The sequence below is a fragment of the Monodelphis domestica genome, chromosome 4 (assembly GCF_027887165.1).
Source record: "Monodelphis domestica isolate mMonDom1 chromosome 4, mMonDom1.pri, whole genome shotgun sequence".
NCBI classification, from domain to species: domain Eukaryota; kingdom Metazoa; phylum Chordata; class Mammalia; order Didelphimorphia; family Didelphidae; genus Monodelphis; species Monodelphis domestica.
Window position 1 is genome coordinate 400,928,787 of NC_077230.1, and position 12,625 is coordinate 400,941,411.

Consider the following 12,625-nt stretch of genomic DNA (forward strand, 5'->3'; position numbering starts at 1 on the left):
GGGTGACCCAGTCTTTGCTGGGAGCGCAGGAAGCACAAAGCTGCTCGCTCTCCTTCCCTGGCCCTCCAGCAGGAGCCCACGGGAGCCCTGCTCAATGGCAGTCTACGGGGCAGAGGGAGAGGGACCGCCGCAGGTGCACTCCTCTCCTGGGGTCAGTCCCACTCCCCGCGCGGCCTTCGGGCTGGGGTTAGGGGGAGGCCTTCCCTTCTCAGGCTCCAGAGTTGTTCTACAATTCGAACACAAGCCAGAGAACTAGAACATAAACGGCACCTGTGGGGAGGAAGGGGCCGCGGGGGGACACCAGTAGGTGGTTCTGATGTCTCCGGGGGAGGACACAAAATGTCAAGCTGGAAGGCCTCTCAGAGGGCAGCTAGGCCAGGCCATACGGAAACGGGGGCCGGCGGGGAGCCTGGGCGGCCCCGGGCCTCGGCCTCCAAAGCCACCCCTCCCAGAGGACCCCGGGGAAGGCCCACGGAGTCACCCCACATCTGTGGGCAGGAGGCGGCGCAGGCCTGCGTGGCAGAGCCAAGGCACGCCGGGGTCTTTCTGATTCTCTGTGCTCTCACTGGAGCCAGGAGACCCGCAGGAAGCCTGGCCGGACGCTCGCTAGCCCAGTGGCTCTGCGTGAGTCACCCAAGGGTCCTTCGCCTCAGGGACTTCAGTGGCAAGAGGAAAAGGGGGGCAGCCGCCGGACTTGGGGCTGTCTGAATACTATCCCGTCCGCACAACCCCCCAAAAGGCAGGTGTTACAGGCCTCCTATTACAGACGAGGAAACGGAGGCAAAGAGAGGCAAAGTGACCTGTCCAGGGTGCCGCAGTAACCATCTGAAGCCAAACTGGAGGTTGGGGGGAGGGGGTGTCTCTGTGACGGCAGGCCCAGCTGTCCTCCATGCATGGCACCCCCAGCGGCCCCTGGTGTGAGGACTGGAGGAGACGGCACCGGAGGGGCCACGGCGGGCCCGACAGGCGCTTGTTCCCCCTCCCTGCCTGCTGTGATGAGGGCAGTTTCCCCAGGCTTCTGTGACCAAGCTCCCTTTCATGGGGGTGCCCGGGGCCCACTCCAAAGTGAGTAAAAAGACTCATTCCGCTTAGCAAGGAAGGGAGGGGGAGACTCTCATTGTAGTCCCGCTTTACCTCAGGTTCTTCAACGGTCTCAAGGATCCCCAGAACATGCCATCTCCCTCCATATGGAAGCAGCAGATTGCTTTAGAGACAGACATCCCTCCCTTGAGTTGGGCCCACAGGCTGAGAAAAGGGCTTCCCACCCTGAACCCAAAGGTCTGGTTTGAGGTCCTGTTGTCTATCACCCGGCTAAGTGGCACCATGGAGAGAGGGCACCTGGTCTGGAGGCAGGAAGGCCCGAGTTCGAATCCGAGCTCAGGCACTCACTAGCCATGGGACCCTGCGGAGGAACAAATGAACTAACATCTGTGGAGTGCCGGGATGTCGCAGGCTCTGAAAAGGCTCATTCCCTTCCCTGCGGCTACAATTTCACCCAGGCCCAGGACAGAAGCACAGAGCACCACCCCCTTCTCAAACAGCTTCCCACACTTGTCCAAACAGCCTCTCCACCGAGGTGCCCGTCTTCACGTTCCACCCTCCTATACCGACCTGGCGATGCTCCTCTAGAAACCGCAGCCCGCTTCCCTGCTCCAGAGCTCTGGGGCAGAGGGGAACGCTGCCCTTGTTCCTCTTGGCAGAGGCCTGAGCCACCCAGCCACGCAGGACCAGGGCCCTGGACACGGCAGAGGTCCAGCTCTGCCCCCAAGGGGGCAATTCCAGGCACTTCCTAAACAGGCTGAACCCCAATACCAGATGGGGTCTGAGAATGAGACTGCATTGAGTCCACATCGCTTACTGTGTGTGCTGGGCGAGCTGCTTAACCTCGGTCTCCCCATCTGTAAAATGAGAGTTGTGATGGACAGCCTCTGAGGTCTAGAGCAGTGAGGTAGGCTCTCAGCTGAGCCACCCACCACCACCCAGGGGTGCAGCTGTTACAGGGAGTCTCCTGGCCTTACATGGGGAGAATGAGTGTCACAGAAGTTCCCGAGCCCCCCCCTGCCCTCGGTCAGCCAGTAGGGAAGACCTCAGGAGCACATTTGCTCTCTCCTCCACAGACCATTGGCTCCCTCAGACCGGCGGGAGGTAATGGGAGGCCCCCTGTGGCACCTCCTCCAGTTTCCAGGCTTCTCATCCCCAAGTCCTCAGACTGCTCCCATAAGACTGATTTTTCTACAGCTGCCCCCAGGCCTGGTGTCTCCTCTCTCTCTCGCATCTGCATCTCCCTGCTTCGTTCCAGTCTCTGCTAAAATCTCTCCCTCTACAAGCAACTTTTCCTAATCCTCCTAAATGCCAGCATCTTCCCCCTGTGGGTTACTTCCAGTTTATCCTGTGTATAGCTTGGTGCATGCTGACTCCCCATCAGGCTGGGAGCTCCTTGAGGGCAGGGACTGTCTTTTGTCTCTCATCGCATCCCTGGAGCTTGGCATGATGGCTGGGTCCCACAGCTAGGATGCAGCAGAGAACTTGAAGCCAGATTTTTGTGCCTCCAGGTCTCTGGTACTCTATCCACTAAGACCTCTGTGGCCAAACCCCACTCTTTCCCCCGGGCAAGACTTCTTTCCCAAAGGCCTGCAGAAGGGTTCGGACAGAATCAAGTGTTTTAAAGTATCCCGTTGGCATTCTGAAATAGCAGAAGTGATGCCCTCCACCTACCACTGAAGCACCCTGCCCTATGAATTAGGGTGATTTTCCAGGTCACCTTTCCTAATTTTAGCTGGCACTTAGATATGGGTAGGGTCTCCTCCTATCTCCACAGGAAGCAACAGAGCCCTCAGGGAGAAAATGGGGAAGCCCCACAAATAACCAAGCTGAAGGAGAGGCTTTTGAGCAGCCCCCAAGGACGGCGCTAGAGTTTTGTGGCTTGGGATGGGGCAGCACTGGCAGTCTTTATTGCAGTCCTAGTGATTTCTACTGCCTGAGGGAAAGGAGGTTCAGGTATGGTTCCCCCAAGATGAACCACACCTTGTTTATGAATGACATTAATAACAATTGATAGTTATATAGCCCTTTAAAAGTCTGAGAAGCACTTTCTATGTAATTATCCCATTTAACCCTCCCAACAGTCCTGTGAGGTAAGTATTACAAGTATTCAGGGAAAAGTACAGTCAGTTGATCCATAAGCATGTACTAAGCACCTACTATGTGCTTACTGCTGGGGATCCAAAGAAAGACCAACCCACCAAAGCCCAGGCCCTGTTCTCAGGGAGTGAACATTCTAATAGGGGAAGGAGAGGAGAGAGAACATGCAAATATCCAGGGATACACAGTATACATGTAAGAGGAAAAGGGAAGACCCTGGGCAAATGTCAGCACTGGAAGATGGGGACTTGGGTCCATATCCTAACTCTGACACTTTCTACCTATGTGAATCTCCATCTTCTCATCTGGAAATAGGGCCTGGAGATTTAGAGCTAAAAGGGCCTTCAGAGGAGAGGCCATCAAATCCTAAGGAACAAACCCAAATTCTTCCAGAACCAGATTAAAGTGTAATGGGGAGAAGGGGGGGGGGGGGACCAGCATCAGCGGATCTGGGTTCAAATTTGGCCCCAGACACTTCCTAGCTGTGTGATTCTGGGCAAATCACTTAACCCCCATTGCCTGGCCCTTACCATTCTGCTGTCTTAGAACTGATACTAAGATGGAAGACAAGGCTTGGTTTTTTCAAAATTGTAATCGGGAAATATTAGCAAAATTAATAAAAATACTATAAAACACAACAGATAGACAGCTAGGTAGCAAGGTAGATAGTGCCGAGTTTGGGAGGTCTTGGGTTCAAATCTCACTTTAGACCCTTCCCAGCTATGTAATCCTGGGTAAATCACTTAAACCTGTTAACCTAGCCCTTCCTTTACTGTTTGTTCTTAGAACTGATAATGAGTTTAAAACAAACAAAAAAGTTCCATTTTACAACTGAGACAATGCATATCCCAAAGGAGCCCCTCCGGCTGGTGTTAGTGTAAGCCTGTTTCTATTTGAATTGGCCACCAATCTCGTTTTACAAACGTAGAAGGGGAAAGTCCTAGACATTAAAAGTCAGAGGAGATTTGAATTCAGGCTCTCCTGGCTTGGTCTCCACTGCACCCCTCGGCCTGTGCAAGGGAAAGAATCCCTTTTTCCAGCTGGACAAAGTCTAAACAACCCTATTTTACAGAAACCTGTCCATCACTCACACAATGAACCCTGCTTAAGGGCCTACTACGTGCCAAGCACTTTTCGAAATGCTTGGAATAACTGGAGGTAGCCATAGAGGGTAGGCGCCGGCACTAAGGAAGATGGAGAAAGGCTTTTTGTACAAGGGGGTTTTTAGCTAAGCCTGGAAGGTAGTCAAGTAGTCAGAGACGCAGAGGGTGGGCATTCCAGGAACCGGGCAGGGCCAGTGAAAATGCCTGGAGACGGTGGGTCTCGTAGGCGGGGCAGGCAGGGGGCCACTTTCGCGGAGCATTGGGGGGGGAGTGAGAGAAGGCCCTGCAGCCCCTTCCCCACGGGCTCCCCTAGGATCCCTTTCCCACCAAAGGGGAACACAGCCTCAGCAAACCCGGGCGGGGATTGCTGAAGGGTGGGGTGGCCCTGGGCTTCAGCTGAGGAGCCTGTTTCCCTCCCCCCGCCCCTCCCCCGCATGGGGCTGCGGAAAATGGGGAAGGCGCTTTTGTCAACTTTCAAGCCCAAGTGAACGTGATTGTGACCGATCCCCAAGCGAGGTGGAAGGGGACGCGGCGGGGGATAGGGGGTCCTCGGGCTGGGGCGGGGCTGCGCGGCGGGGTGGGGCGGGGCGCTCACCTGCGCGCGATCCTGTAGAGCAGCACGCCGGCGGCGGCGCACACGGTGACCCCGAGGCCGCCGGCCAGGCCGCCCGTAGGGCAGCCGGCCAGCAGCGCGCTCACAGCTTCCATGGTCGCTCCTCGAGGGAAGACGCCGGGCCGAGCCGCGGGACGCGGGCGGGCAAACAAAGCGGCGTGGCCCGGGCGCGAAGGGGCGGCGGGACAACGCCAGGACCAGCTCGCTCCCCGAACGTGCCGGCGCCGAGCACGCGCCTCCCACCGTGACCTTCTCCGCCTCGCTTTGGAAGCAGCGCCAGGCCACCTCGCGACGCGAGCGCGCTCCCGCGGCGTAGCCAATCAGGACCGAGAGGGGGCGGGGACTAGCGGCCTGCACAGGACCTGCCCTCTCCTCGTCCTCGTCCCGGCTTCGCGCCCCCGACTCGGAGGCGCCGGGATTCAGCACGCACGCGCGCCGCGGGCCCCGCCCTCTCCCGCTTCGGACACCCGGCCAGGTCCACGCCTCCGAAGGCTGGATCCTTGGTTCTGGAGGCTGCCCCTCCTTTTGTACACATAATGCAGTCAAGGCTGGGGGGGAGAAGCCTAGTCAGTTATCTACTATCCCAAGGGATCCTCCCAAAAGGGACTGTCTTTTCAGTCCCGGACGTGCCTTAGTTCTTGTCCTATGCTCTGCAACCCCAGCCCCACCTCCACCCCGCCCCCCGGCGCCCACGTGTAAGGCCCCGCCTAACGGGAAAGAGCTGGTTAACTAACTGGGCTGAACGTACTGTGATCCTTTGTCCTTCCTCCTACTCCATCGTGCCCAATCACAGCTTGGATGAAAAGCCCAGGATGGATGTTAGGGGAAAGTGGGAAACCCTGAATAGAAGCTGATTTTGACTAGAATTAGTATTTCAACAAAATTCACATTTAGAAGCCCAAAGAGCTTCCCATAGGAACGGTTTACGATCCTATTTTGCCCCAGCGGCTTTCCAAGCTGTGTGATCTCTTCCTTCCCATTCAGAGAATTTCTTCCAGTCTAGAGAAGGGAGCCGGCCTGAATGACAAGTTGGCATTCAGTGAAATAAATGCCTTCTCTAATTCACTTGAATGGAAATGGAACCGCAAAGCGCCTGCTAGAGGGAAGCTTTTCAAGCTGGTTAGAGGGAAGCAAAAGGCCAATAGCTATCGGCAGGGTTCTTCTCCACAGTCCTGTGGTCTTTCCTCTTAGACAGTACTACAGTAGAGCCGTCTGCTGGAGTTAGGACTTGTTTATTATTCACTTCAAGCTTTCTTTGTTGATGAAAATTCCTGGCCTTCACTCAGTGGAGGAAGCAAGTTACAGTACAGATTTGAGAAAACTAACTGATCAATCCAAGAAGAGAAAAAGGAACCTTTTTAATGCAATCTGCTTTAAATACCCTCTCCAGACCATCTGCAAATCAATGGGAAATTACAAATCTAAACAGCTCAAGCATCATGGCAATCACTAACATCTACCATACTAATCATTCAAATTGAAAACCAACTTAGTACAAAACATTAAAAATCCTAGTTACAAGTATGAAGAGACAACTTAATTTTCACATGACTGACCTCTCGTAGTTAAGATGAAGTTGACTTTTTATTACATTGAAAAAGCATATATATAGGAAGTGGTAAAGCTTGTGTGGCCTTTTCCGAAGCTCTCATTACTAGCAGTTTATTTTCCAACATATTGTAAACAACTTCCAGCCCCTAACCAATATGCCTCAGTGGAATGAAGTGCCCTTGTCCTATTGAGTTTCTCTGGAGAGATTTAAGCAAATGGTTAGAAAATCAGACTGCTGCCTTTGAAATACAATCAAAGCCAACTTCAAGAGGCTAATGGTTATTGTTAGTTCAAGCTCTCTTAAAATCATTTCTGGCAGGTCTATAGGGTGAGGTGTGCCCACAGGTTTAAGGGATAGACCCATGCTTTTGATGAAGTGAGGATGGGATGTGGCTATAAAGCCATAAAACAATTTTACAGTCTAAACCGCTTCTTTCTAGATGGCTAAAAATGGTTTGCTGATCTCAGCAGTCTGAAAGTCTGGGTTATAAGCAGCATGAAAACATGAAACATAACTAAGAGGAAAAAACATGACTCCATCTGTTCTGGTCCACCAGGCTACTCAAAACTGATGTTTGACCAACACCAGCAGGGTGAGATCTAGGTCGATTAAAAATCAGCTCTCTTGTTGTTGTAACAGTGTCAGTAAACACTTCTGGAGCACATTTTGCTAAAATAAATTAATGCCTTACATGACAGTACAATGAACATAAAAAAGGACACAAACAAAATTTATACTTAAATTAAATAGCATGATTTAATTTAGTAGCTGCTTAATTCTGAATTCTTAAGTTAAAAAATTGTAATTAACTATTAACGTTAATGAATTAAAACCTTCCAGAAAGCATGAATCCAAAAGGAAAAGTCCAGCAGGTGATAAAAGCCAGAGATGTTTCAGCCATTCCTGCATCAGTCTCTTAAACATTTTAAACATCAATGGAGAAACTGCCCTGCAGTTTTTCAGTTTTATTCTTCTAAAGCCCATTTTCCTGGCCTGTCACTTTGTATGGTCTTCTAGTAAGTACACAATGAGCTCATAGGTGGACAACACAATAGCAGTATTTGGGATCTGCCGGATGAGCTGGGCAAAGAGTCCTCTGTAGAAGGCCAGATAACCTTCTTCTCGTGCTATCAGGCGAGCTGTCTGAATGAAAGCTTTATACTTGGTGCCTTCTTCTCGAAGCCGTGTCCTTATGACTTCTGCAATGAGTAAAAATATACATTTATGTATGAATGAAAACCTTGTCCAAAGAGTAAAAATGCAACATAACTGGAGAGGTTACAGCTAGGGAAAGTAGAGAGCTCCCTTCCTCTTTAGAGCTTGTACAGATGTCTTTACTTACTAGTAACCTCAATTAGTATATTCCTTGAGAGAAGGGATTTTTTTGTGTGTGTGGTTTCCTTACTCTGATTCCCACAAAGCTAAAAACATTAATTGCTGGGTGATAGAAGGCCCAGAAGCCAGGATTCCTAGTCTCCTCTTCTCCATATCACAATGTATTCCCATTCTATACCTGACACACCCCACCCAACAAGCTCATCACCTCTAATCTGAGCACAAAGCAGTCTTTATTGACTCTACTCTGCCTCCTATATCCTCCATTGGTGAGGTCCTGAGTACCAAACTCTTTTGAATATTTTCCGTAAAGAGAAGAGAAACAACTCTCAGATCACTCCACTTCATATCTGTTTTCAATTCTATAGAACAAGTTGATTTCTTGCCTCTTTTGATGTTATCTCTTCCTTTAGATTACAAATTCATAGAGGCTAGAGACTGTCTTTTTATTGTGTCCCTAGCACTTCAGTACCTAGTACTTCGAACATTTAATAAGTGTTTATTGATTGTATAGTGCCCTTAAATCCTGGAGATGTTTGCTTGGCCAGTTCATAAATGCAGGATTCTTCCAAAACAAAACTATGCATGTTAAAAATACAGGATTCAGGGGGTGCTGGGTGACCCAGTGGATTGAAAGCCAGGCCTAGAAGATAAGATAAATCTGGCCTCAAACACTTCCTAGCAGTGTGACTCTGGACAAGTCACTTAACCCCAAATTTGTAGCACTTACCACTCTTCTGCCCTGGAATTGATACTTAGTATGGATTCTAAGACAGAAGGTGAGAGGTTTAAAAAAAAAATACAGCATGACCATCTATACATAAGGAAAAGTAAGGTGAATTCTCATGGACCTGATTTAACCTACGCTCATTACCACGTGCGGATACACAGTAGTACATCATCTAGAACAGAAAGTTGATGATATATTTATGAAATAAAAATTTTGAAGGTCTAAAGCTGTCTTAATTATTCCCTCTTTCTTGCAAATTCCAAATAAGAAATTCTCCAAAAGAATTTTTTCCACATTGCCCAAGATAATATGAATGGAAACGAAGAATATAGAACCTAACAACTATGTTAGGTGTCATATAAATATTATTTTACTACCCTGTTAGATAAAGGATAACAACATACCATGTGGATAAGCAATACAGGAGGCACATCCCTTGGAAATAGCAGCAGCAGCCATAAGTCCAAAAAAGTTGGTGGAGTTTCTGCTTATCTCAGTCCCATTTGCAGAAGGGGTTAATGGAGCCTCTTTTAGCCATTTCTTTAAGCTTTCATAAATAGCAAAACAGATTATGGTCTCAGAAATACCAGCGTATGAGGCAGTTAATCCTCTATAGAATCCACGAATGCCTTCTGTCTGGTAAACATAACGAGCACACTGGACAGTGTTCATCTGTTTGGAACCTCTTACTCTACAAAGGAAAAAATAAAAGAACAATTAACATCTGTACTAGTTTTGACTATTACTTGGAAGAGAAAATTAGAATGAGGATCCCCTAAATCAACTTCCACATGTGATTAGCACTGATCTTAATAACTGGTATACTAATACCTCTGGGTGGTGCTGTCACAAAACCCTAATTTGATATAGCACTAACCAAGAAAATAATTGTGCCAAGGCTACATCCTCCCATGTTATACAGACATAAAATGTATGAAACAAAATTTACAAATTAGAGAAATAAATGAACAAATTGAGAGAGAAAATGCTGTAGTACAAATCTTGAAACTTCAGTTTTTGATATAAACTCAGTCATAAAATAAAATGAGGCTTTGGGGAATGTCGTTTTCATGAATTCCTGTGCAATTATATTTCAAGGTTTACTTTGTCGGCTGAATTTCACTAATGTTGGCATTTTCTGGGTGTAGTTTTATTTTCAATTCCATACAATCAGTCAAAAAGGCTTGATTTAGGGACCTACTAGTAGGTACAAATGACTGTGTTAGAGGCTGGGAATACAAAACACAAAACCCCACAATCCCAGCCAGGAGAAGATGCTGACTTGGCAAAGAAGAATTTCATTCAAATCAAGAAAGCAGGCACTGCTTTATCCAACCTCAGTACCGCAGTACTGAGGAAGCATTCCTTTCTCCTTGCTCGGCAGTGCCTCAAAGCAGAGGGTCAGAATAGAAGAAACCACCTTCAGGACTAACTGGCATATTGCTATCAACCAATTGCAGATATCACTCTTAATGGAAATAAATGAGGTTTCATGTATATAGTACTCAAAATTTTAATTCTGTCAATTGCCTAACAGTCCTGGGGTAGGGCACAGCAGATACAGAGGCAAGTCCAAAGAAAATGGTTTTTGTTTATGATGGACTTCCTCTGAGTCATCATTCAACTGGGCGTTATTAGGAAGCACAGGTTATAGTTATTCTCAGCAATACATTGATCTAAGACAATCCCAGAGACTTATGATTTTGCCTTCTGCAAAGAAACTAGAGTTTAAATGCAGACCGAAACATACTATATTTCACGTAATTACTTCTTTTTATTTTCCTTATTTATTTGAAAGCTCTTCCCCAAAATGATGAATATGGAAAAATCTTGTGTGATTACACATGTAAAATCTAAACCAGATTGTTTACCATCTCAAAGAATCGTGAGGGCAGGAGGCAGGAAGGGAGAGAGGGAGGAAGGGTCTGCCAATGAAAGAAAATTTGGAACTCAAAATTTAAAAAAACAATGTTAAAAATGTTTAGTTTTACATATAATGGGAGAAAATATTATTTAGAGAAATCAAAGGTTACAAATAACCCTTTCTCAATCATTATGTTTCTAGAGAAAGCAAACATATAGGTAGATGGCTTACAATCTGAAGACTTACAATCTAAAATTCAATTACTTACTTTCGTTCTAATTGCATCCGGGTTTTAACCATCCATATAGGATTCATTAAGGTATTTGTGATAAAAGCTAAAAGGAGAAAAATAATAAAACTGTAAGGGGAAAGAAAGGAATAAGCATGTGCATAGCACCTTCCACATACAAGTACTATGCTTCTTTAAGAGGCACTGTAGAAATCTCTCATTTGATAGCCTTATAACAATCCTGGTGCTGATATTTTTACCCTCATTTTATAGCTGGGGAAACTAAGGTAAACAGAATTAGTCAAGTAACTTTCCCAGGGTCATACAGCTAGTATCTGAGACTGGATTTGAATTCAGGCCTTCCTGATTCCAGGTTCAGTGCTCCATTTACTGTGCTACCTAGCACTAAGATCACTGAACACAATGCAGAACATAAAACTAGGTGATTGTTAAAACAGTTTCTTTTGAAATCAAGCCTGCTTTAAGGGTATAAATACAAACTGACAGGAAATAGCTACAATCTACTACACATGGTTATTACTATCAACTTGGAATGACTGACAGACTAAAGCCATAGTTCCCACAATCTGAAATATCTGACAGAATTTCAGGATTGGAAGGGATTTGATAAATGAATTAACTGAAACCCAGAGGAGAAATGACTTGAGGTCAACTCATTCCAACACTGCATTACAAATTCTATGATCCTAAAAAGCTGCCCCCTAGGTTATCATGTTGGCTATCCTCAAATCACCAGGGGGCGCTGCTTCCATTTTCATGCTGTCTCCTAAGCCTCTGAGACCCTGATTGGGGTAAATGCATTGAATTCAAGTGCCAGCTCCCCCAGTGTTGGAGTGCACATATACAGGCATCCAGGCCCAGCTCCAGGAAGTCCTTATCCAGTGCTTTAAGATCCAGAGCATCCTCAAGAACCTTTTAAGTGCTATTATTATTCCCTTATTACAGGAGGAAAGAAAGCCTGAAAAATGTAGGTGACTTGCCAAGGTCACAGTTATGTGCCTGAGGCAGGATTTGAACTAGGGTCCTCCCTGAGGGAGTCCTCTATCCCATATCATAAAATTCCTCTGGGCTATGCATAGGTTTTTCCAAAGAATTTCTGGAAAACATCTTTTTCAAAAAAGTACTCTGCAAATTTTTCTTTAAACAAAAAAATTTCCCCATTAATTGCAATTCCAGAAAAAGGAAAATACAAACAAATAGTTAAATACTTTATGTAAAAACTTTATGTAATCACTCTGAGATTTTTTTTTTAAAAGATAACATTAAGAACATAAAATTTGGACCAGTAAAGGCCCAGTAAAGGATTGTGTGCAGAAATAATGGTAAGAAATGGAAGACTTTAGTATTTCAGCCTAGAGAAGTTACAATTTAATCAGGGAGATAAAACCACACAGAAAAAAACAAAACAAAACAAAACATCAAAATACTTTATAAAGAAACATAACTTAGAAGGTAGAGTATGTACCAGAGAACAAGGGCTTTGGTCTAACATAGAGGCAAACCAAAGAATACACTAAAATAAAAGGCAATGCCATTAAGTTTCAGACTGCTCTCTTTCTTGAGAACATATCAAAGAAGATTAGCTAACAAGCACATTTGGGAATACAGCAAATCCGGTACCTTAGAAGAAGATTCAGCTCCCACCAAGACAACCTACCTGCAGATCCAGAGGAGAAAATGTGAACAATATTGCTGTTAGGCACAAAAATGCCATTAAACTGCTCTTTGGCCTTAGAGTAACAGGCAAAGTATACAGCCCTGTTAGAAGAGAGAAGGGTACTCTGAGGAACCGCTAAAGAACTCAATAGTCTCTATAAAAAAAAAAAAATCTGAAAAATAAGGAACAAAGCCTCTTCCACACCTAAGACCAACTACATGACTTCAATGTTTTATTATCTACTCAGTCAGGAAAAGTTTTAATAAGCATCAGACAGGATTTGAACCCAGATCTTTTCTGACACCCCTCTCCCCAATCCAGGACTTCTTCCACACTGTGCTACCTTAACCATAATTAACTTATTAAGAGCTAGATGCCTC

The 12,625-nt window shown here is 46.4% G+C and overlaps 2 protein-coding genes across 4 annotated transcripts in view; both read right to left on the reverse strand.

Annotated features, from left to right (window-relative positions):
- TMEM201 (transmembrane protein 201) overlaps positions 1 to 5,158 on the reverse strand; it is a 50,079-nt gene extending 44,921 nt beyond the window's left edge. For 2 of the 3 annotated variants that reach the window (XM_056795819.1, XM_056795820.1), the window contains exon 1: positions 4,840 to 5,152. In XM_056795819.1, the coding sequence (XP_056651797.1) occupies positions 4,840 to 4,952 (113 nt within the window). In that variant the 5' untranslated portion in view covers positions 4,953 to 5,152. Of the gene's footprint in view, positions 1 to 4,839 lie in introns of all 3 variants that reach the window. The other variant, XM_056795818.1, reaches the window with a different exon arrangement.
- A 1,032-nt stretch (positions 5,159 to 6,190) lies between these two features.
- Positions 6,191 to 12,625, reverse strand: part of SLC25A33 (solute carrier family 25 member 33) — a 34,921-nt gene continuing 28,486 nt past the window's right edge. The window contains exons 4-7 of the mRNA XM_001376078.5: positions 12,246 to 12,346; positions 10,607 to 10,673; positions 8,879 to 9,165; positions 6,191 to 7,608 (exon numbers count right to left, since the gene is read on the reverse strand). Of these exons, the coding sequence (XP_001376115.1) occupies positions 7,406 to 7,608; positions 8,879 to 9,165; positions 10,607 to 10,673; positions 12,246 to 12,346 (658 nt within the window). The 3' untranslated portion in view covers positions 6,191 to 7,405. The remainder of the gene's footprint in view (positions 7,609 to 8,878; positions 9,166 to 10,606; positions 10,674 to 12,245; positions 12,347 to 12,625) is intronic.